The sequence below is a fragment of the Sus scrofa genome, chromosome 3 (assembly GCF_054392235.1).
Source record: "Sus scrofa isolate SSC_HxYL_T2T_F1_AM1 chromosome 3, Sscrofa_HxYL_maternal_Yorkshire_Landrace_v2.0, whole genome shotgun sequence".
NCBI lineage: Eukaryota > Metazoa > Chordata > Mammalia > Artiodactyla > Suidae > Sus > Sus scrofa.
This window is the reverse complement of record NC_139385.1, coordinates 122,231,187-122,255,372: the sequence shown is the minus strand read 5'-3', so window position 1 is coordinate 122,255,372 and position 24,186 is coordinate 122,231,187. Positions and strand designations below refer to the sequence as shown.

General features: G+C 51.1%; 1 protein-coding gene across 2 annotated transcripts in view; it reads right to left on the bottom strand.

The window, feature by feature from the left end:
* Positions 1 to 24,186, bottom strand: part of ALK (ALK receptor tyrosine kinase) — an 805,341-nt gene that overhangs the window by 68,845 nt on the left and 712,310 nt on the right. For both annotated transcript variants that reach the window (XM_085019699.1, XM_085019698.1), the window contains 2 exons: positions 8,860 to 8,954; positions 8,560 to 8,688 (listed from right to left, as the gene is read on the bottom strand). In XM_085019699.1, coding sequence (XP_084875825.1) covers positions 8,560 to 8,688; positions 8,860 to 8,954 — 224 coding nt within the window. The remainder of the gene's footprint in view (positions 1 to 8,559; positions 8,689 to 8,859; positions 8,955 to 24,186) is intronic.

Genomic DNA, 24,186 nt, shown 5'->3' with positions numbered 1-24,186 from the left:
AACATGCAAAATACTTTCCCCTCTTTGAACATAGTTAGTCTTTAGAGGTCAAAGACTAGAATCTGGAGTTCCCGTCGTGGTGCAGTGGTTAACGAATCCGACTAGGAACCATGAGGTTGCGGGTTCGGTCCCTGCCCTTGCTCAGTGGGTTAAGGATCCGGTGTTGCCGTGAGCTGTGGTGTAGGTTGCAGACGCGGCTCGGATCCCACGTGGCTGTGGCTCTGGCGTAGGCCAGTGGCTACAGCTTCGATTCGACCCCTAGCCTGGGAATCTCCATACGCCGCGGGAGCAGCCCAAAGAAATAGCAAAGACAAAAAAAAAAAACAAAAACAAAAAAACAAAAAAAACCCCTAGAATCTGCTTGAAACTTCTGCAAAAAATACTAAGGAAAAATATGCCCAGACACACACGTATGTATAAATAAATAAGAGAGCACCCAGCTTATAGGTGGAGAAGGAGGAGGATTATAAATATGCTGAAAATGTGTAGAAGGCAGCATATGAGGAACACGTGAATTGGGCCAATCTTTTCTGGTGTATAGTTTAATAACGTTGGTAACAATATCACCTAACATTTTATATTAGGATATTGTTTTGGACCTTTCAAGCCTGCTGGAAATGATCTCGTTTGCTCACTGCAAGAGCCAGCTCTGAGAAAGAACTGTGGCAGGTAATTATTATCCCTACTTTATGGATACACTGGGGCTCAGAATGTTTGACTGTCCTGCTCTGGTTCCACAGCCAGAACCACAGTCTTGAGGACTCTTTGCTGACCCATCGCCCATCCTGTTAGGGACCGGTGCTCAGGAGGTACATTGTGAAGGTGCAGTGTCTGTGGAACGTTGAACAGAGAGGCTCGAGATCACTGCCAGGAATTCTGCCCATCAGAATCCACAACGGGCTCTCAAAGCTTCCTGGCGCTTGGCTGATCTCTGACACACAAAAGCCACTGCAGGTAGGCTGCCAGGCAGCCCAATGATCTCTACCTCCTGGTAGCCACACCCTCACGTAATCCCCTCCTTTTGAGTAGAGGCAAGACCTGTGAGCTGCTTCTAACCAACAGAATATGGCAAAGGGGACGGGATGTTATTTCCATGGCTATGTTACGTAAGATTGTAACTTCCATCTCATTAGCAGACTCCCCATCTCTCTGTCTGTCTCTGTCTCTCTTCCTCTTTTTCTCTCTCATCACTGGCTTCTCCAGGAACTGCCAACAACCATGTGACCCTGGGAGCAATTCCTTGCCAAGTCAAGCTTTCAGATGAGACCCAGTCCTGGCTAACATTTTATGCACCTTATGAGAAGCCATGAAGCCGATGACCCAGGTAAGTTGGGCCTGGTTTCTTAACCCACAGACACGGATTCACCCATGATCCTTTCATCAAACCCATGAAATCCAAGAAGCCCTAAGAAGAGAAGCGCCACTCTTGGACGTGAGGACACAAAGCACCAGAAGGGGAAGGTGTAGCTTCAAGGAGTGGCAGAGCTGGGACCCGAACTGTGATGTCTCTCTCTGGCGGGGAGAGTCGGTAAGGATCGCATAAGAGACACCGAGCATGCTCAGTAGCTGTAGCCAGGCAGGCAGAGGAAAGGAGGCGGTCTGCAGACTCTGAACATTCTCCCCAGAAGCGCTGCTGCTTCGGGCGCTTGCTCAGGAGCGGAGCTTCTCACGCAGCCTTCCTAGGACAGCTGGTGCCGTCCCCACATCCCCGCGGAAGTGCTGTCTCTCCCTCAGCCACCAAGTAGCCCCAGGATCTCGGTGTGAGCCACCTCCTGGGGATGCTGATGGGCTGGCTCTTCAGCGGACAAAGCCTTTTGCACTGGGAGGGACTTGTTAACACGAGTGCCAGGGATTATCAATCGGGAATTAGTTCCAGGCCATCTCTCTCCCCAGGGCACAGTGGCACTGGCTCCTGGGGAAGGGAGCCTCACCCAAATGAAGAGTGACATTCTAATTGGGAGGGTGGCGAACCCGGCCTCGGCAACTGGGGGTCCACTAGCCTTGTTAAGGCTGGTGCTTCGTGTGTTATCACTAGTGCACCAAATAGGTGACAATCTAAAATTAGTTGAGTAAGAGAGAACATGCAGCATATGGTGAAACAGCTGGCCAGCTGAGCAGGGAAAGGGCCAGAGCTCCCAGGCCCGCCCAGCTGTTAAGGAGGGGCACCCCCAGCTGAATGGGTGCTGACAGAGGGGCCTTTCACGTGCACCCGTGAAGGCTGGGTGCACGGAGAGATGCCGGTTCACTGGGATTATCAGCTTTCCTATGTGTGTGTCAGTGCATTGGACGCCTAGTGTGATATTTTGAATAGTCGTGAAGCTACCCATGTGCTCTATTTAAGCAAACACTGACATTAGACAGAGGGTTTTTCAGGGAAAAGAGATTCCTCCAGAAGACCCATTCAACAGTGGGATTCCTTTAAGGTTTGTCTGTCACAGTTGTGTCCTACTGAATGTTATCTGGCTTAGAAAACTCTTGCTCATGTGATTTTAAAGAAACATTCTTTAGCCTTTCACACAGGTCGTATAGCTTTGGGCAAGTTACCTCTTCTCCGAAGGCCTCATGTTCATCCCCTGCAAAAGGGGATGAGAGCATATGAACAAGTGAGCTAATGCGTACGGAAGAGGCCAGCTCGCTCCCGGCACATGGCGACGCTTGGTGACCGGTGGTTATTATTGCTGCGTAAAGAGGAGATGCCTGATGCAAGGCCTCTGTGGTCTGAGAGCGGAAACCTCGAAGGATGCTGTGTGGCTCTCAGCCTGCCTCCTCTCTGTCCCAAGGCCCGTGGCCATCTGTATTGAGGCAATCGGGCTGCATTCCCAAGCTCTGGCTTTCCTTGTGAGCTTGTTAAAAAGGCAGAGTTTGACCTCTCATTCCTAGACATCAAGATGCCACAGGTCCGTGCGTCCCAGAAATCTTCATTTTACAGTAGCATTTGTAGGGCTTCCTCCCAACCAGGTGACCAGAAACAGATGACATAAGGACATACTTGGAGAAACCCTGGGCCAGATCTAGGTCCCCGACCACGGACCTGCTCACTGCTGCATTCACGCAGCCACAGATTGTATGGCTGGTAACTTCTGGAGGAAGCTGCTAATGAGGCAGGAAACCCAAGAGTCTGATCTGAGGTTCCCCTGGTGTGAGGGGGACTTCTGCCCTTACTCGTTTCCTGCCTCCCAATGCTTTGGGGGCCTCCTGCCTTCAAAACGGGTCCATGGTAAAAAGCCATGGCTACAGCAGGGATTCCCAGCTTCCTTTCTGTGCCCCCAAGTTGGCCTGGGATTGTCTGCAGGGACAGCAGGTGCCGAGATGATAGGGTTTTGCTGGAATTGGATCAGGATTGATTCGCTTATTTAAGAACCGAGTGATCTTCACTTTTGGGGTGTGCTGCTGAAGTGAGCTTGGCCAGGCCCGTGGGGCCTGGGTGCAGAGGCTCCGATGGAAACAAAGACCCGCCCAGAGGAAGAAGACAGGTTCTGAAGGAGGGAGGCTGGGCCCTCCCAAGCCTGCTTTCCAATAATGCCGTCATCCCCAGAAGGCCATGCTAGGAACATAATGGCTCTAGCTACAAATTCTATTAACTCTAATAGTTGTTCTGTGGTGGACGGATAATATATTTAGCAGAAATAGACTCAATCAATTTATATGAAACACATAAAACTTTCTCATTGGAATTGGCATCTGTTCTTGAATCACAGGAGCGTGTGTGGAAAGGGACAGTCTGTCACCCTCACTTCAGGGCACGTCAGCCGTGCCATGGTTGGCCAGAGAGGTGGGCCAAGGCGAGCTCTCCCGCACGCGTGTCTCTTCAGCCCGCAGTGCTACGGGGCTGGGGAGGTGGTGGCACCTGGAGCCTGGCTTCTTCAAACCTTGACTTTTACAAGAAGCAGTTTTCTCACCTTTGTCTGTGCTGGCGTTCGCCCCTCTCCCAAGAGCTCTGTCACCTGCTGCCTCAGGTGCACGGATATGCCCCAGATGAGGGGAAGGAAGGCCAGGCAGGGACTGAACCTGCCTCAGGACCACAGCTCGCTAGTGCAGGCCAGCCGCTCCAGACTCCTTGGCCAGTGCTCTTTCCACATGTGTTTAATGGCTCTCCACCCTGCCTTGGCAAGGAAACAGTTAACTTGACTGTCACCAGCCAACTCAGAGACCAGACTGTGGCTTGAGGCCAGAGTCCCTTGAGTTATGGGTACTTGGGGTTGGGCTGGTTCTCCTGTAAACTGAGCAGAATCCCTCTTGCCCTCCTACATGACATGCAAACTCACAGGAGAAGGACAGAAGGCTCAGAAGGCTGGGGCAGGGTCACTGGGCCCTGTGGGTCCTGCCTGTCCTTACCTGGGCTCCTAGAGAGAGAGGGTGACAACGCTCTCCTCCCCGCTAATGTTCATTACTGCCGGAGGGGGGGGGGGAGGGAGAGAGAGATGGAGAGAGAAGGGGAGAGAGAGAGATGGGGGGGAGGAAGAGAGGGGCAGAGAGAGGGGAATAGAGGGGGAGAGAGAGAGAGAGAGACGGAGAGAGAGACAGAGAGATGGAGAGAGGGAGAGATGGAGAGAGAGGGAGAGAGAGAGAGACAGAGAGAGAGGGAGAGAGAGAGGGGGGAGAGAGGGGAGAGAGGGAAAGAGAGAGAGAAGGAGAGAGAGAGAGACGGAGGAAGAGAATGAGAGAGAGGGAGAGAGAGGGAGAGACAGAGAGACTCTGCAGCCTCATGATTGCATTATCCCAGCCATTTGGTTAGTGTAATTGTATGTGCAAAGCTGACAAATGTAATTTCCCAGCTCCACTCGCTCCACTTTCTTTTTTTTTTTTCTAAATGCATTTTATTTATTTATTTATTTATTTTTGTCTTTTTGCCTTTTCTAGGGCTGCTCCCGAGGCATAAGGAGGTTCCTAGGCTAGGGGTCTAATCAGAGCTGTAGCTGCTGGCCTATGCCAGAGCCACAGCAACGGGGGATCTGAGCTGCATCTGCGACCTACACCACAGCTCACAGCAATGCGGGATCCTTAACCCACCGAGCAAGGCCAGGGATTGAACCAGCAACCTCACGGTTCCTAGTCGGATTCGTTAACCACTGTGCCACAATGGGAACTCCCTTGCTCCACTTTCTCTCGTTTTTTTCATTGGATTAGCTAAAGTGCCTCAGAGGCTTCTGAGAAGCCTTTGTGAAGCACCTGGACAGGTTATTCCTGCCTGGATGCTCCAGGGGCTGGGCTCTGCCTGGTGGGCTGAGCACGAGGAAACGCCCAGACCCAGAGGGTCAGGCCCTGGTCAGAGGGAAGGGCTGGCCTGGGGCGTGCGGGGAGTGTTTTGAAATTTGGAAGCATTGGGAGTGACGGTCGTCAGGAGACCCGCCATGGCCTTTGCGTTTCTTGGAGCTGCTCTAATGCCTGCCAGGAGGAGAGCTGAAATGCCACCAGCCGGCCCGGTTCCAGCCCAGCAGACACTGACAGCACTGAACTTTGGGGAGAAAAGCTCGTTATCCGTCTCCTGCGTCCTTTGCGGGGGTGGCTGGGAGCTGGTTTGTTTACTGATCATGCAGGGGCTCTCAGCCCGGCCGTCTCCTGGCTCTTTTCCATTCACAGTGTTGATCTAGGGTAGGAGATGTGGATACTCAGTAGCTCAGTCGGCTGAAGAAGCTAGACCTCAGGGCCCTGGCCCGGCCCCGTTCCCGAGCAGCCGGGATGCTCACGCTCTTCCACGCCACCGCCGTCAGCCCCGCGGTGCTAGCAGCAGCCGCTGGCCCTGGGCCAGGGAGGACCGGACGAGTCCATGGGTGGGACCCCCCCAGCCCAGGGTCAAGCGTGCTCACCCCTCTTCTTTCCATTCCTCTCCCTCTGGCCCCGGCCCTCCCTTTCTCTCCAGGGGCCCCTGCGATAGAAGCTCTGAGGTGTGTTAAGGCCATGTCCTGGGGGCTCACAGGCTGCCCTCCTCTCACGGGCGAGAAGCCCCAGAACAGTGGGACTGCTCCCCCTCGTTGCTGTTGTAGCCACGCAGCCCCAGGTGCGTGGAAGTGCCAGGAAAACGTCTGCCAGGTGAGTGTGTCTGAGTGGCTGTGGCCCTGACCTTGGCCTCTCCAGGCGCCACCTGCACCTCCCCTTCTCCAAGACCTGGCTCCACACGGCTCTGCTCTTGCTGCAGGCACCTTGCCTCCCCTAATCATCGGGCCATTTGTCTCCTTGCCCCCCCTCTGCTAGACTGTGAGTTCTCTCTCCACCCACAGAGGAAGAGGGCAGGACCCGCGGGGGCTCTAGATTAAAGCTGGACAGGGTGGGCCTAGGGCTGGACCCAGGGTGTGGCCTGTTCTCCCTGACCAGGAGGCTGGGTGCTGGCCAAGTGTGGCTTCAGGGGCCTTGGTAGATGTCGTCCTATGCGTGGCAGGGAAAGGAGGCCCTGCTCCCCAGCCCCTGTCCAGTAATCCTCCCGACGAAGACAGAGACACTCTCAGCACACGCAGCGAGGGGTCTGCAGCAAGGTGGGGCTGGCAGGTTCGTCAGATGGGGGAGATGCCCCCTGCACAGCAGGGAAGGGGTGTCTCGGGCCTGCCTCAGGTTCTCCCTCACCTGAGCTGTGCCCCAAGGCAGCAGCGGGCTGCTGGAAAAGCCCCGGCTCTATTCGAGTCTCTAAAGCCTCCCCACGGAGCCTACGGAGGCTGCTTGGGGATGTATTTGCCTCAGTGTCCCCTTCCTTTTGAGCTGGGGTCACTCTGGACGAGGGTCTGGAGGCAGAACACTGACCCGAAGCCACTTGCCGTCGTCACTCCTGCTCCAAGGCTGGGGTTGGACAGCAGAGGATAAGCTCATTCCAGCCACTGTCATCTGCAGCCTCTCAGGCACCCGCTTGCTTCTGATTTTATGTGGAGGTGCTCGGGGAATCACTGCCGCTTTTGAGCCGCTGTGAGATTTCATTAGTCTGAGTGGCCACTGGGCAGACCCTTATTGATCAGCCTCTTAGGGGCAGGGAGAGTTATATGGCAATAAACCCGGGGCTCAGGCAGGGTGGATGGCTGCTTCCTAGATGCCGGCCGCGGGGGAGCCGCTGCCCACATCTGAGCCCTGGGCTCAAGCATCAATCGCCCACCAGTCAATCGATAAGCGTTTCCAGAGCCCCTGCTATGTAATCAGCGCTGGTGGTGAAGCGGGGCGGGCTCGCTGTGATGTTGGCTTGGCCTGTCCTACATTTATTGCAGGGAGGCAGTGGTTGACCAAGGACTAGGAGGTGATGGAGGTGAGGGTGGGGGGGGCGGGGAGGGGCCCTGCTTAACAGATTAACAGAAGGCTGCCTCCATCGTGTTAGACGTTTCTGTGAACCAGGAGGCAGAGAGCGTGGTTTACAAGGCCAGGGTCCCCTTTGTGTGAAAAAAACGGAAAGGTTTTTTTTTGTGGTTCTAGTTCAAGGTGAAGGGAGGAAAGGTAAGAGGTGATGGGAAAAGCAGTGAGCTCTTTCCTCTAGTTTGGCAGCTGGATTAGATCAGGCAGAAGCTGGAAGGGATGAACCTTAGTCCTGGGACAGCTTTTTAGGGGAGAAAAGGGTTTTCTTCAAAGATAAAGCAAAGCTAATATTTATTTATTAAGTTGAGGGTCAATGAATTTAGTGCAAAGGTATAGTAGCCTCTATCTCTCTCTTTTTTTTTTTTGGACTTTGCACTAAACAAAGATTTCACATTAAGAGTAGAGATTGGAGATTTATCATTTATCTATTGTTTTTTGAATATCTATTGTTTTTTGAATTATCTCTTAGAGGAAAATGAGTGTGGATGAACGGTGTGCGGAAGGCCTGCCTCTCCGAGTTCCTCATGTTGGATGAAGTCTCATAGCCTGAGGCACCAGCACCCACCTGGGGGACCCCTTCACCTGCTGGTGATGAGCCTGGTGGCTTTCGTCAGTTTTTCTGCAGCTGGGATCACAGATCTAAAAACTGCCGACAAACCTCATCCTAGGTTTGGAGACTGATTCCAAGAGGGTCCCTCCTGGTACAGAGCTGAGAAGTCACACCCGTGGTTTAGGGCTAGAGGCAGAAGAAGCCTGTGTTTGAAGCAGCAAGGACCCCCATGAGATGTCTTTCAGCCCAGGGGATGCTGACTCGAATAGCTTCTAAGCTTTGGGGAAATGCATTGAACCGGAAGCTTTGGGGGTTTTGCTGTCGATGAACTAGCCTGCCTTTGTGCAACAGATAACCTTGGCCTTGGGCCCAACCCTCTTTGTGAGGAGAAGAAATCCTCGGAAGGTCTGCTTTGTCCAGTCCACGGGGAGTGGTTTCAAGGAACCGAGTCGAGCAAAGGGTATCAGCTTGGTTCTCCAGTGTGTGTCTAGGCCTGGGTGTCCCCCAGGCATGAAGGCTGGCTGCTCCTTTGCACAACTTCCAGAAGCTCCACTTGCCCAGGCAATAAGACAACCAAACAGGTTCCTCTTGGAGCCCAACAGCCAGGGTGTCGGCAGTGTTCATTCTAACGGTCAACCATTTTACTCTTTAACCGCAGCTCCCCACCCCACTCAAGCACAGCTCTTTCTTCTCCCTTCTGCAACAGAAATTACTTTGCTCAGATTTGGAAGTTGAACCCTTACCTGTAGGGTCAAAGATGGGGGTCTCTCCCGGTGTATTTTCCCAGGCTTTCGGCTCCTTGTTTGGGTTTCTCTCAAACAGATTTCTTGATTTAGGTGCCGTGTTCTGTGGCAGCTTGTCCTCCCCACTGACTGGAACAGAGAAGACGCCGTGGGCTGCGTCAGGGGAGGTGCAGTTTAAGGGAGAGGGATGAGTACACCCCGGGGAAGGGGCGAGACCCCCGGGCTTGGGTTAAGGAGGGGACAGGGAGGCCTGGGATGGTGTGGCTTGGGGGACATGTGCCAGGGACAGGGCGCACTCACTGGTGAGGTAGCAGTCCAGGCTGACGGAGATATTGTCGAAAGCCACGGTGGCTCTGGATCCTTGTCCCCACCAGGCGACAATCTGCAGCCAGAACCTGTAGGTGCGTCAAGAGGAGTGTGTGTGAGGAAGGGCGTGGGCTGGTCGAGTCTTAGGATTCAATATCCAGCGTGATCCTAATGTGTGCTGGTGACCCGGCTCGGGACTGAAGTTGTCGTCAGCCTCACGCAGTCCCAGGGAAGTGACAAGGGGCGCAGTCAGCATCTCCCCGACTTCCCCAGCATGGGGCACTTCCCTTTCCGAGGGACTGCTCTGCAGGTTAATAGAATTGAGAGTCTGGGGCCTGAGACCAGGACTCCCTGGTCTTTTGAGGAGACCTCTTGTGCTTGCTGTGTGCACAGGGTGGGCAGAAGGGCTGGGCTTCCTATCCGCGGGGTTGAGGTCATTCTCAAAATATCGAGATGCTTGCGTGCCAGCTGATAAAGTGCCTCTGTTCCCTGAGTATCCTTTGCATGTTGGTTGCCTCAGGCAGCCTGGCTCTGCCCCTGGAGGCCCCTGGATGTCCTCTTTACCCAGCAATGTTAAGGTTAAACCCTTACAGTGAGGGTCTCGGGGATCCTGGGTCTTGTTCAGTGCTGAGTGGAGCTGGTCTGTGCCCAACTGATTGTTAAACAATTTGACTATGATCGGGGGTCTCTGAAAGCAACACAGAGTGGGGGCCTTAAGTGTTTTCAGCAAACGCACAAGATATTGTTTCTTTCCATCTCTTTCAAAGCCTTGGAGGGTCAGGTCCTAGGGCTGTGGCCAGGGACACAGGGATAAATGGATGAGACCTGTGGTTCATCTGTTTTCTGGGAAGTCGTCCTCCAGGAAGACCGCCAGTCAGCCAGCCCTGTCCTGCTGGAAAGGGAGTTTCCTGAGAACTTAAAAACTCTCTCCGACCTTTCAGAAAGTCCGTCCAGCATGACCCACCGAAGGTTGCACGGCCTCCAGTGTGATGTTAAAGAGAGAACCCATGCCCCTCAATGGCTGACGAATAAGCCGCACATGGCGTGGCTATAAAATAGAAGGCTGTTCCTTGATAAAAAAGAATGGGCACAGTCAGAGGCTATAAAATGGATGGACCTCAAAAACATGACGCTAAGTTAAAGAAGCCTCATGACTTCTTCAGTAATTAAAGACTTCATGACGCCAGTCATGCAGTTTTTTCCACTTATAAGAAATGTATAGAATGGGCAAATCTATAGAGATTGGGCACAGATTAATGGTTGCCTGGGGCTGGGAACTCTATTGACTACAAATGAGCACAAGGGTTCTTTCTGGGGTGATGGAAAAAAAAAATCCTGAAACTGAATTGTGGTGCTCGCTGCACAATTCTGTACATTTGCTAAAAGGCACTGATGTGTACACTTAAAACAGGTGAATTTGTGCTATGTAAACCACAGTTCAAGAGAGCTGGTGGAAAGGAGGGGGACCGAGAGGGAACTCAGCCAGCAGAGTTAGCTGGCAGTGCGGGGTAGGAGCAGGAGCAGAAAGCGGGAGCGCTGGCAGGAGAGGGTAGACCGCGTGGAGAGTGAGGGGCAGAGCGGGCGGAGCAAACGCAGGAAACAGCGGGTGCAGGGGGAGGAAAGGCACAGAGAGAGAAACACAGAGAAAGAATGTTCGCTCAGCATTTGCTGTGAGGGCAGCAAAGCTTTAAGGTCAGTGAGTGAACTGGCGCAGGGGAGGAAAGCCCCCCAACGGTGCTCGTGAGCAGATGGCCTCTGATCAGCATGGAAAAAGTTAGACACTGGTGCTTATTCCCGGCTAGAGAATTACTGCCTCCTGTGGGGGAAAGACTTGAAATCAAAGCAGACGTTTATTTAAATAGTGTGTTTTGGAGTTTCCGCTGTGGCGCAACAGGATTGTCTTGGGTGCGCTGGGACGCAGGTCCCATCCCTGGCCCAGCACGGTTGCCGCCGTGCAACTATGGCTCAGATCTGGCTCCCTGGCCTGGGAACTTCCTGTGCCCTGGGGCAGCACCCCACCCCCACCCCAAAAGAAGTGTGTTCACGATCGATTATTCTCAACTGAGCTACTCAGTAAATCCAACTGTGTCTTCACCCGTCTTGTTCACCAATAATCCTTCTTAGTGGAAAGTCACAATTAGAGGCCCAAACCTGGCTCGAATCTAAAGAGGAAATGCCCGAATCGGTTTACTCCCGGCCAAGCCCACAGGCCTGTTCAGGTCACAGTCCCCGTGATGGGGTCTGCCTGTCCCCATCTGGATGGACCAGTAAGGAGGGCTGGTGGTTGGTTGGGCGTGGAAAGAAGACTGCCCAGCAGAGGCTCCCCAAATCCTGTTCAGGGACACCTGGGCTGGACAACTGTGCACAAGGGACACGCAGCACAGAACCCCCAACTTGTTCTGTCGGCGCTCGGCGCCTAGGCACGTGCCTCTGACAGGCATCTTTCAAAAAGACCTTGAGAAGCACCTGCTGAAAGCATCTTCATCTCACGTACACTCATGATGTATGTGCACTGGGTCCTCCTTTAGCCCTATGAGAGCTTCTCAAAGAAATCAGACAGGTAAATTGCTTGCTGTCCAGTGAAGAGACAAAGGCATGTGTGTCCGTGGGGAATCAGTTGGGAGCAGGTGGAGATGAGGGGCTCTGGGAGCTCAGAGGAAGGAGGGGTGCCGCCAGGCTGGGGGGATGGGGCACCCTTCACAGAGCAGGTGGTCTTCAGGATGGTTCTGAAGGAGGATGTGGGCACGGGGTGGAGAGCAATGAGGAGAGGGTGTCTCCGGTAGAGGGGCTGGAGTGAGGGGCAGGTCGGAGCAGGACGGGCCCCTCAGCTCCGGTGCGAGGGGTGTGGTGAGAGGCCTGTATGTCTCGCACACCTGCATCAAGTTCACCATGAGTCTTGGCAAGGTCACAGCTATGGTTTCCCCAGATCTCCACCGCGGGGACACGGGCCAGAGATGAACTCCCAGCTGGAGTCTGTGTAACCTCGGACACAGCCAGACCTGGGATTCTCAAGCGACAAACAAGGGCCCCGATATTGCTGCCTCGTTCTCTTCCCAGCAGTTGCCAGCCTTAGGGAGATGCCTGAACAACTACATCTGTGTGCCTACGGAGCCTGGGGGAGAAGCCACGATTCCTGTTTTCTCCTAAATGGGCCCTTCCCTTAAATGGACTTCTCCCCTCCCCTCTCGGCTCTCTCTGCCCCTCTCTCGCCTTCCTTCTTTATGACTGAGAGATTAGAGCTGAGACGTTCTCAACCAGCCCCTGGGCCTCTTACCATGGATGGCATGATGCAAGCTGGTGCTGGAAGGGTTTCTAAATAGGAGAGTTTCTAAAGTGCGCTGCAAGGCAACGGCAGTGGCAGCTGCTGTTTAAAAGAGTTTGATTGACACTGGGAATTGCACATATTTTGAGTCAGGAACACTCATGACAATCAGGGAAGACTCAATCGGATGCCGGATCAGATGTAAACAGGCGATGCTGCCTCTGTCCACTCAGGGGCCACACTGCCAACCCTTCCCCAAATGCTCCAGACTCCAGAGGCTGCAGGGAAGGGGCAAATGGCACAAAGGTGGGACATGCTGGGGAGTGGGGAGGAAAGGGGAGAAGAAGAGACAGTCTGGGGTCTGGGGATGGTGGCTGATGGTAGAGGGTGGCGGGGGAGGGGCGGGGGGACAGAAGAACTAATCTAGAAGCTCCTTTTCTCTAGAGGCACTGGCCAAGAGCCCAGGCAGCCCTGAGGGCCGCCCAGATTCAGGCTTTTCTACTTTGGATGGTACCTGGTGTGTGTCTTTCCTTGAACCTCAGGTGAAGGAGCGTCTGTTCCTGGCTCTGCTCGCCCTCTCCTTGCTGGAGATGGGTGAGACTTTCTCACAGCTCTCAGAGTCTTTCTGGTCCAACTATTCTGCCGTCGAGTTCCCCAAAAGTACAGATACCAAGTCACTCTCCAGAGCCAGCCATGGCCTTGGTCTTGGCTTTAGTATATACGAGGCAGCCTGTCTAGCATGTACCAGGTGGACTACTTGGAGACCAAGGGAAAGGTCGAACACATGCCAGGAGGACTTCTCTGGGTCTGAGAGAAAGCAAGAGCCATGCCACATTACTGCCAGGATGGCAGAGACCAGGTGGATATACAGGTTACTCTGCTGCCCCGAAACCTTAGTTCTGTGTGGGGAAAGGAAGCAGAGCCTCCCAGGCTGGCACAGCCTTGCTCTCCTGGCAGTGGGCAGCCTGGTCAGAGGAGGGAAGAGCCAGCTCCCTGGGGCTCAGCCAGCTCCCCTACCAAACCGTGCCCCTTCAGAACGAGGCAGCTGAATGCCCTCTGTCTAGCCCTCAGCTGGGGGGCTTTCATTCCCCGCCCCTTCAGTTCAGTTCACACCTGCTCGATCTTTCTGTTCCGAAGAAGACACTTTTGATTGCTTGGGTGGTTGTGGCTTTTTCCCAGCCGATGGGGTTTGGACCTTGTTGCTAAAACAGACTTGGTTAGAGATCTTGCTTGGAGCCTGGCTTTGCATAAAGAATGTCCCCCCCAACCCCCACTCCATCTTGCTCAGCTCTACAGAGAGGCCTGTTAAAAACTGGCTCAGGGGTTCTGGGAGGTGGCCCCTGGGGCAGAGGGCCAGGTTTAGAGGGGTGGCCTTGGAACTGGGTCCCTCTCAGACTCACAGGGCCGATCTCTTCCTGGGAGATGCGGATGCAGCTCACGCAACCGCTCAGAAAACGCACACTCTCGCTCAGGCAACAGACTGTTAATGGACAGTGAATATAACGCTTTATTTGCCACCCCACCAGCCTTAGGGATTGACAAACCTAATTAAGTTCACTTAATGATTTTAAGTAGCTGACAAAAAGCCATGTGTCTGAATGTGGACCGGGGGACTAGGAAGGCTTTGGCGAGAGAGAAGAAAGAACGGCCCGGCTGGGGAAAAGGCAGTTAACGGATGGGCACCACGTCTGGGATTCCTCGGTCGACCATTTAGTGGCTTGGAAGGCGGGAGTGTCCCACACCCTTTTCCGCAGCCGGAGCCTGTCTGGGCTCTGGCTGCTGAGGACAGAGCTGGCAGAGACGGCTGAGGAGAAACGCTTTCTCCAGTTTCTCACCGCGCAGTGGACGTGTTCTGCAGGGGTCTTCTAAGATGGACTGGGACAAAGCGCGGGTTGCCGGGTGCATTTCTATTAGAATAATGTCTGTGATGACAAAGCCCGGCTGCCTCCATCCTATTACCTTGTAATTGACTTTGGTGACCGGTAGAAGAGGAGGGGCTGGTGGCCCGCTTTGGGGGCCGGAGACCATGCCTGGCCTGCATCAGCACCATGGCCCCTGAGGCTAGGAGTCTTCGGCTCCAGCCCAGTACAGTGGGGTGAGCTGGATGCTCAAGGCCAGACTCAGCAGGTGGGAGCCCCCACCTCCCCCTCAGTCTCACTCTCCCGACTTGGTCTTCCCTCTGGGCATAACGACACCAACAACAGTGATGGGAAGTCAATACAGAACAATTCCAGGGCTGCCAAGGGCCACAGAGATCTCGCAGGGTGAATCTGGCTTCTGTGAGGGAGCCCTATGGGGTGGAATAGGGGAGAAAATGAATTTTCGGTCCAGTCAAGTGAGCACGGAGAACGGCTCAGACTCGCCAGCATTCTCAGGCCCAGCCTCCCAGGCACTGGCTGTCTACTCACTTCGGAGGCTGACGCTTAAGGATCTGGTCCCCCCCCCCAGGAAGGGCCTGCCGAAGATGTCCTTCCAGACTGCAGAGCAGGGAGAAGCCCTTCTCTAGCAAGTTCCCATGTGCTCTCTCATTCTCTCATTCTGTGTCCTGTACAGAGAGCTCTCCGGGGCCTCAGGCTTCCTGGGAGAAAGATGCATCTTGCTTCCTGGAGCCCTGGACTATCGGGGAGGTACCTGCACGCAAAAAAGGCCTGTCCCACAGGCTTGAGTGTGTCACGTGCCCCAAGGAAGGGCAATTACTGCCCTTTCCCTGGGGGAGGGGGTGGAGAGAGAAAGCGCTTCTTGGTCTGGAGGTCCCCTTCCGAGTTCCTCAGGCTAGATTACCTCCAGGCCACCAGCATCAGAAGAGGCCAGAGAAGGTTGGTCAGGGGCTCCTTGGAGCATCACCTGACTTGCCAGGTCACAGAGGGAGACAGGAGCAGAGGGAAGATGGGAACTCGGGCCTCTTGCTTCCCAGACCACTTTTTTCCCCATCCACGGCAGAGCCACTGAAATTCTTTAATCTTGTTTCATCTCCTATGTCCTCCAGACTATGGGTGAAGTACAAGCAGCTCCTCAGAGCGGGTGGGGGCTCGGAGGGCTGTCCAGGCTAGAAAGTCACATACCCACTCATCTCAGACAGCCTGGGATACCCGCCCCACATTTCTCAGGACACAGAGACATGTCCAGCACTGGCCTCGTCCCCTACCCCTGCTGCTGAGCTGGCCTGTGGCTTGGAGGGCTCAGATGGAGCCAGAGCTGGCGGCAGCCCCCACGGAGAGAAGTCTCAGGAAAGGGGTGGTTACTGCTTCCCTTCTCTCTGACATAAGTATCTTTATGACGGTGAATTAGCAGCCTTCTCTGCTTGGTGGAGGCGGAATTTCGAAAGGAAGAAAGGAGGCGTGAAGAATGGTCTGTGTCCATAGTGGGACGCTGGGCAAGTCACTGAAAGTTGTTAGGTGCTATCCTGCTTTTTTTTTTTTTCGGCCACTGTACAGCATACGGAAGTTCCCAGGCTAGGGGTCAAATCGGAGCCAACACCAGATCTGAGCCACGTCTGTGACCTACGCTACAGCTTGAGGCAATGCTGGATCCTTTAACCCACTGATCTAGGTCAGGTATTGAACCCTCATCCTCGTAGATACTAGTCGGGTTCTTAACCCACTGAGCCACAATGGGAACTCCAATCCTGCTTTTTAAACATCTACGTAATGTGAGTATTTTCCTAATGGAAGCCCTTCTTTGGTAAGGGACAGTCCAGTTCATTGCTCCTGCTTTACATTTTTTAAATTAGAAATCTGTACTTCCTCTGGCAGTTTTATAAATTACATATCTCTTCCTTTGCTTTCATGCAAAGATTATTTGAGCGCCTGCTATGAGCCAGGCACTGTGTCTAGCCGGGAGGATGGAAGTGCATAAGACATGGACCTTGACCCTGAAGGGTACGGACAGAATTGTAATTCACAGTATTCACTGACCAGAAGATTTCTAAAGGTTTTCTGCCCACAGACCTAGAGTCTGTACAACCTGAGAAAACACTGAATATGGGCAGTGAGAGCAGAAGTCAAGAAAGGCTTTGAAGACCTGGATGCTTAGGAGAACGGCAGAGCCATGGACAGGCGAATCACCCAGGAGCAGGGAGTGGGGGTGTGGGTGGGAAGCCAACTCGGCAGCTAGGAAGCCAGCTGCTTTGCTTCCACTCTCAGCAGCCCAGGTATCTCCTCGATTCCAGACTTTGTGCCTGGGGAGAGAAGGGGCTGAGAACACAGGGCTACATTTTCAAAGTCACTGAGAGTTATGAAAAGTATATGCACCTGTTAACTTGTAAACTGAGCTGTGGATGTCTCCAAGAAAATCCCGAGAAGATCTGAACATCCTGTTATTCTAAAGGGGGTTCACACATTGCCATTTGAGCGACTACTTCTTAAACCAGGCTCACAGGCCGGATCTGTCTCACTGCTTTTCACCTTGACTGTGGAAACTTAGCAATCAAAAGCAACAACTTGTTCCAAACCGCCACAGTAAATCAGTGTTAGAAATAGGATTTAAAGCTCAGAATTGCTAATCTACTCTGTGCTCCAATGATCTGGGATGCTTTCTGAGAAAGAAACAAGGCCAGATCCTTCCAGGGTTATGAACGTTTGAGTTGTATACATCAATGCCTGGTTGCATGCCGCACTGTTGAGTCCCCAGCCGCCCTCTCCCCCTCTTCTCGGAGGGCTGACCCAAGCCTATCCTGGGCCAGTGGTGCCATTTGGGAGACAGCAGCAGAAGGGGCCTCTTCTCCTCCAGCTCCTCTTTTCCCGTTCTGAGCTCCGCTCCAAGGCTCAGATCATTTCACATTTGGCCCCTCACGAGAGCCTCCAACCGCCTCCATGTTCTGGTTTCCCATCCTCCAGCCCAGCTCTGTGCTAGGGGCTCTCTTTTTCCCACAGCCCAGAGGCCAAAATACTTGACCTCGTAGCCACATTCACCCTCTCCAGGGAGACTGCTCGGGGGTCTCTTACATAGCCTACTTGGCTATTTCTGAACCCACATAAGACATTCCTCTCTCTAAGCCTCTGCTCATCCTGATGGTCTTCCCTGGAATGCCCTCATCCTTTTTCCATTTCCCTAAGACCTAAATTTTCCCTGAGGCCCAGCTTATAATAAGCTCATTTCCTCCACAATGGCTCCCCTGACACATGGAGGTCACTGTGCCATCTGAACACTGGCTGTGCTCTGCCAGACCCAGCCCAATGTTCTGTGTGTTACTGTTTGTCTCTCCTTTCTTTTTTTTTTTCCTCTTTTTTTATGGCTGTACCTGTGGAATATGGATGCTCCCAGGCTAGGGGTCAAACTGGAGTTGCAGCTGGAGGCCTCCACCATAGCCACAGCGACACCAGATCTGAGCCATGTCTGCAACCTACACCACAGCTCATGGCAACGCCGGATCCTTAACCCACTGAGCGAGGCCAGGGATTGAACCCGAATCCTCACAGACACTATCAGGTTCTTAACCCACTAAGCCATAACAGGAACTCTGTGTTTGTCTCTCAGTGTGTATGTTCTGTGTCCCCACAGCATGTAGGACTTGTGACCCGACAAGAGGCTGAGTCAAACACCCTTTCCATCCTCCGTGCTTGATGGGGGCTTGATACATGTTTGCTAACCATGGGACAGCCAGTGACGCTGCTCCAGTCGCTTGATTTCCTATCTCACCCGCAAGTCATCTGGATCTGACAGTTATGCCAGTAACTTCCAGATGTGGTTGAACATCACAATTACTTCAGAAATTTAAAACAATTTTATTCCCGGGCCTAGTATGTGATCTACCGAAACAGAATCTCTGTGTCTGGGGCCCAGGACTCTGCATTAAAACAAGTTTTCCAGGTGATCATAAAAGTTTATGAACCATTTGCCCTATGCTGTCCTGCAGTTTTAAAGCCTTTCAAAATACTTTTTCCCATTTATTTAATTTTTTTTGTTTTGTTTTTAGGAAGGAAAAATTTGGGGTTGATTGCTGCCAGAAAGTGAGTTTTCTGCTACATCACACAGTTTTGGGAATGAAACATTCACACCTTAGAATAGATCTTGGAATTGATTTCAGGCTTGAATTATGAACGTTCTTGGAGAAGACTGATCAATGTTCAGAGTAGCTATGTAAAGAATCAGTATTCTCAAGTGACACTCTGATAGATGCCAGAGATAAGGGTTTTATATATATATATTGTTTTTTTTAATCGAACTTATTTCCCTTTTTCTCCTGGGCACACAGCTAGACTACATTCGCTAGCATCTGTTGCAGTTAGTCATGGTCATGTGACTGAGTTGTAGCCAATGGAGAGTAAGCTGAAATGATGACTCTCGAAAATATGCCTATGCAAACTGGTCAAAAAATAGACAGAAGTCCTAAATAGCCATTTCTCCAAAGAAGACATTGGATAAACAATAGGATACAAAAAATGCTCAGCATCACTAAATATTACAGAAATGCAAATGAGAGCTACAATGAGGTACCACCTCACACCAGTCAGAATGGCCATCATTAATAGGTCTACAAATAACAAATGCTGGAGAGCGGGTGGAGAAAAGGGAACCCTCCTACACTGCTGGTGGGAATGTAAATTTGTATGACCACTATGGAAAACACTATAAAATTTCCTCACAAAACTAAATATAGAACCACCATGTGATCCAGGAATCTCACTCCTGGGCATATATCCAGATAAAACTATAATTCAAAAAGACACATGCACCCCTGTGTTCATTGCAGCACTATTCACAATAGCAAAGGCATGGAAACCACCTAAATGTCCACTGACAAATGAATGGATGAAGAAGATGTAGTACATATACACAATGGAATACTACTCAGCCGTAAAAAGAATGAAATAATGCCATTTGCAGGAAAATGGATGCAACTAGAGATTCTCATATTAAGTGAAATAAGTCTGAAAGAGAAAGACAAATACCATATGATATCACTTACATGTGGAATGTAAAATATGGCACAATGAACCTATCTACAGAACAGAAACAGTCTCACTGACATACAGAACAGACTTGTGGTTGCCAAGGGGAAGGGAAGGGGGAGGGAGTGGGATGGACTGGGAATTTGGGGTTAGTAGATGCAAACTGTTACATTTAGAATGGATAAGCAATGAAGTCCTACTGCATAGCTTAGGGAATAACATCTAGTCTCTTGGGATGGAAGATAATATAAGAAAGGGGATGTTTATATATGCATGACTGGGTTACTTAGCTGTACATCAGAAATTGGTAAAATATTATAAATCAACTATACTTTAATAAAAAAAATCTTCCTACACAAGAATCCCCCAGTTCTCTTTCCTCATTGGCTGTCTTCTTGCAAAGAATTCAAAACTGGAAAAAAAAGGATAGAGCCACAGAGAGAAGGAGGCTGGATCTCTGAATGACCAGATGGAAGGCTACCTGCCAAGTGGCACATTCATTCTGGATTTCACATGAGCAAGAAATGCATTTCTTTTTGTGGAGACTGAGGATTGAAGGTTTAATGTGACTCTGGGTAGTGTCACCCCAACTACCATATCACACAGCACAAGCCTAGTTATTCAGGTGCGTTCAATGCACCTGACATGGCTGGGGTGAGGACCAACCCACTCTCGGGAATGGGGTGATGGGTGAAGTTAGCCCTTGGCTGGCTGCAGGGCTCTGAGCACAGCTTCTCTCTCAGCTACAGCCGTCCCCTTGCACGCTCTGCACCACTCCATGACTAGGGACATGCCTGGGGAAGGCTGAGTGGATTTTAAGGAGCGTGGGCTAGTGCTCTGGGATACTAGTTCCTGTCTCCCTCTGGGAACATAAGCACAGCAAGGCCAAGTTGCTTGTGAAATGCCTTGAGCTTGATGGGTTTAGTCAGTGCAATTGACCCTGCTTGGCCTGACACTGCCCTGGAACCCATCATTCATCTTCTCTCAGTTCAAAAAACTGATTCAGTCTGCTGTTAATAAGCATGTTGAGGTCCTCTCTCAGCCCCTGCGCCTTCAGGAAGGGACACATGTGCTGCCACAGCTGCTTAGGGGTGGCAGTCATCTTTTGTTTTCTTCACTGCCTGTGAGGAAGGCCCTGGCAAGGCTGAGTTTTCCCTGTGACTATAGACTCAGGGCAGTCAGCCTCACATGGGGCTGGGGAGGGGGGAGGCGGGCATCACCCTGGGAAAGCAGAGCCTTGAGAACTCCCCGCCCCACCCCATGCCCCCACCTCTGGTTTTGGAGCCCATGGGGCTGCTCCAGAGTGAGTCCTGTTGTTGGGAATGAATGAGCAAAAGCTGGTCCACCCTGGGCAACAGTCAGACATCTCTGCTCCTGCTGGCCTGGGCTTATTGGGCAGAGGCAGAACCCCAAACTGGTTACCAGCGAGGTGCCTGTTTGGAAGTGAGGCACTGCAGCCACGGTGCCTTTACTGGGTCTCCACCCCCAGGCCCTTTCTACCCTCTGATGCCACCAAGGTGTCTTCTTGCCATCCTCCCGTAACAGGCAATGTTCCCGGAGGGCTGGGCTGTACTGCCCAGTAGGTAAGCCCACCACCTGGCATTCTTGCTGGGCAGGCAGTTAAGTGTTGGCCAGATAAATACATACATAATACCTGGACGATGCTGGCAGTTAGTACCATCTCACACGTGAGCCTCTCTGGTGAAGCGGAATGGGGGCAGAGGCAGGAGCTCCAGGGAGGGGCCTCTGTGTTTAACCGCCTGCAGGTCCTTGATTTAACCCTTCTGTGTCTCAGTCTTCTGACATCTCCCCCAGCTACTCGGAGGTGCGGGGCAGAGTGGGCATCTCCCACTGTGAAGGAGTAAAGCACCGGGAAGGGAGGTACATGGCTGCTACAAGTACAGAGAACACGGGGGCAGAGGATCACGAGGGAGTTTCAGCAGCTGCTGTGGCAGCCAGAGCGGCACTGGCTGGTGGGGGAGAAGGTGTTCAGGGTGTGATATCTACCTGTAGGCACCCTCCTCCCGGCGAAGGAGGGCTGGAGGCAGAGCAGTTGCAGATGGAAAGTTTGGCAGGAGGGGAGGCAGGCAGAGGTGAACAACGCATCACCCTCTACTGGCTTCTCCTGGGGAAAGGATAGCCTGAGTTTTCTATGTCAGTCCTTATGGAAGTGAAATGTATTCTCTATTAAAAGGTGATTCCTTAAATGTATAACCAAATGTATTTATTTTTATGCTTTTGTTAGACATGGAATATTAATACATCTGCAAATAAAAGACACCTATCAGAAAGCATGCCTTAGTTTTGGAGCAGGGAGAGTCCACGGCCTGCTAGAGTGATGACTTAAAAAGGCACAAGGGCCTGGAAGGAAGAGTGGGGATCTCCCTGTGCTGCTGAGGCTGCCTGGCTGGAGGTGGGAGAGAAGGAAGGCAGGCTGGGGGTGGGGGGGCTGGGGGGGGTTAGCAGGAGCTAGTGGTGGGGGGTTAAGATGATAGATTTAAGGGATGGATGTAGCCAAGGAAACTAACTCCAAATGAATAAGAGGTGTGGCCTAAAAAAACCCCAACCAAAATATATTTTTAATTATTATAGCTACCATTTACCAAGTTTTCTACTATATGTCAAGTACGGTGAATTTATTTCTTCACACATGTACCTAAGGAACAGACTGGCCTCAGGATCAAGGCAAAATTATTTCACCTCTTGAGACCTCAGCTACCTCTTCTAAAAAAGGGCATTAATTATAGCATCTACCCCAAGGGGCTGTTTTAAGGATGGAATGAAATAATGCATGTTCAGTACTTGTTGCAGCGATGGCCATGCACTGAGGACTCAACAAATGCTAACTCAATCATCATTATTTATAACTTCCACGGCTCTAGGAGGAAGCTGCGATTTCGTGTACCAAAATGTGAATTGAACACCACTTTTTCAGAAGTGTGACAAGACCTGCACACTAGATGTCATTGGAAATCTCTGGATTTCCACTCTGGATTTTTCACTCACTGGGTAGAGTACTTCTTTACTCAGTTAAGAATAAATAATGAAAATCTAGAATAAGGAAATGAAAGAATATGACAACTAAATGTAGTAGGTATTTCTGAACAAGGTCTTTTTGCTCTAAATGATATTATTGGGATAACTGAGGAAACTGGGGTGGGGGAGTGGAGGATTGGGCAGTGATAACGACTGATGTTAATTTCTCGAATTGGATGGTCAGGCTGTGGTTATGTAGGAGGATGTCTGCTGGGAACATTCTGTGATGTCTGTGGTGATGAGGCTTCAGGGTGACAACTTAACTCTCAAATAGTTCAGAGGGTCAACTTTCTTTGCAGTGTACCCAGAAGGGTTCTGTAGGGATGAGACTGTTTAAAAATAAAACTGAAAGGGCATGTGAAAGAAATTTTACAAGATTAAAAAGTATCACTACAATGAAAAAAAAAAAAAAAAAAAGAAGTGAACATTCCTTGGCTCTGCGGAGTTTCTAGTCTAAGTACACAAAGCCATAACTTTCAGTCTAATTGATCCCATTTGAAGGAGGCATTTGGGAAACACATCACTTGTCATTAAGACAAAGGATGCAAAGAAACAGAAATCCAAATAGATTCAGAGGGAACACATTTTTCTTGTTAGACTATGCATACAGTGTGTGGTCAAAAGCCTTTATGATGCTGGGGAGTAGAACCTACATACATGTGATTAGTTATGCAATTTTTTTTTTCTTTTTAGGGCTGCATTTGTGGCATAAGGAGGTTCCCAGGTTAGGGGTGGAATTGGAGCGGCATCTGTCTGCCTTGAGGCAGCACTGGATCCTCAACCCACTGAGTGAGGCCAGGGATTGAACCTACGTATTTGAGCCACAGTGGGAACTCCTAGTTATGCCATTCTGTTTGGCTGTATGATTGCAGTGATTTGTGGAGCATGATTTGAACTATGGTATTTCCAAATCCATCTTGTAATGAGCTGAACTTAGCACCTGCTTTTGCTCTGTAGGTATGTTAACGCTTAGGATGGTGTGGGAGCACTGTGCTTAATTTACTAGGCTGTGTAATTATAAAGAGGAAACCTAGGGGTGTGTCCCTGCGAGAGTGACAGTTAAAATAAGAGGAGAGAACTTGTCTCTTTTTTCATTTTGAGAAAAGGCAGGATTAATTCCAGCAGAAAGAGTGTCAGTGGGATGGTGTGGGGTGGTGGGGAGCTGATGAAGTGCAGAGAGAGTAGAGAAAACCAGTTATATGAAGAAGATGCGAAGTAGTGAGGGAACTTTCAAGTACATATCAAGCCAGTATTTGAATTGGTGTGTCCTTCAAAATTACCTTGAGAGCACATATCTGTATTCCAGAGATATTGCCACTGTTCAAATTATCTTGGGCACTGCTCTTGGAGACTTTTCTTTTTCCTATTTATAGTATGATTATAAAGTTAATATCAGAATTTCTGTCGTGGCGCAGCAGAAACGAATCTGACTAGGAACCATGAGGTTGTGGGTTCAATCCCTGGCCTTGCTCAGTGGATTGAGGATCTGGCATGGCCGTGAGCTGTGGTGTAGGTAGAAGATGCGGTTCGGATCCTGTGTTGCTATGGCTGTGGCATAGGCCAACAGCTGTAACTCCAGCTGGACCCCTACCCTGGGAACCTCCATGTGCCATGAGTGTGGCCCTAAAAAGCAAAAAAATGAAAAAATAAAGTTAGTATCTTTCCTAATGATGATGGACTATGGCATTATTTCTATCACTTTGCCTGATGCAAATGGACAGAAGAAATATCCTTCCATGGATTAATGCCTCCCTGTCAGCAGCCTTTATACACCTATGGCATATTCTCTGAGTCTTTGCAGAAGCACTACTGTGTGGTGGGAACAATCTGAACATAACTCTTTATTCTCAAGGGCCCAGCTCTGGATCTCCCTGCTCACAAGGACCAGGGCACACAATTAAGATCAAAGTCTTTCCTATCAAGTGATTCCGACAGGACAGTGCCCAGAGACAAAGAAAGTACGTGTACCAGGCAAGTCTCTAAAGAGAACTCCTTGTCACAGGAGTAACGAATGCTGTTTGGGTTCATCTGATGGGACATAGGTATTGCTTTGATATATGGAACACTCTGCAGTAGTATTTCTCATACAGTGATTTAACCTGTCTTACTAGACACCGTTTGAACAGAAGAGGA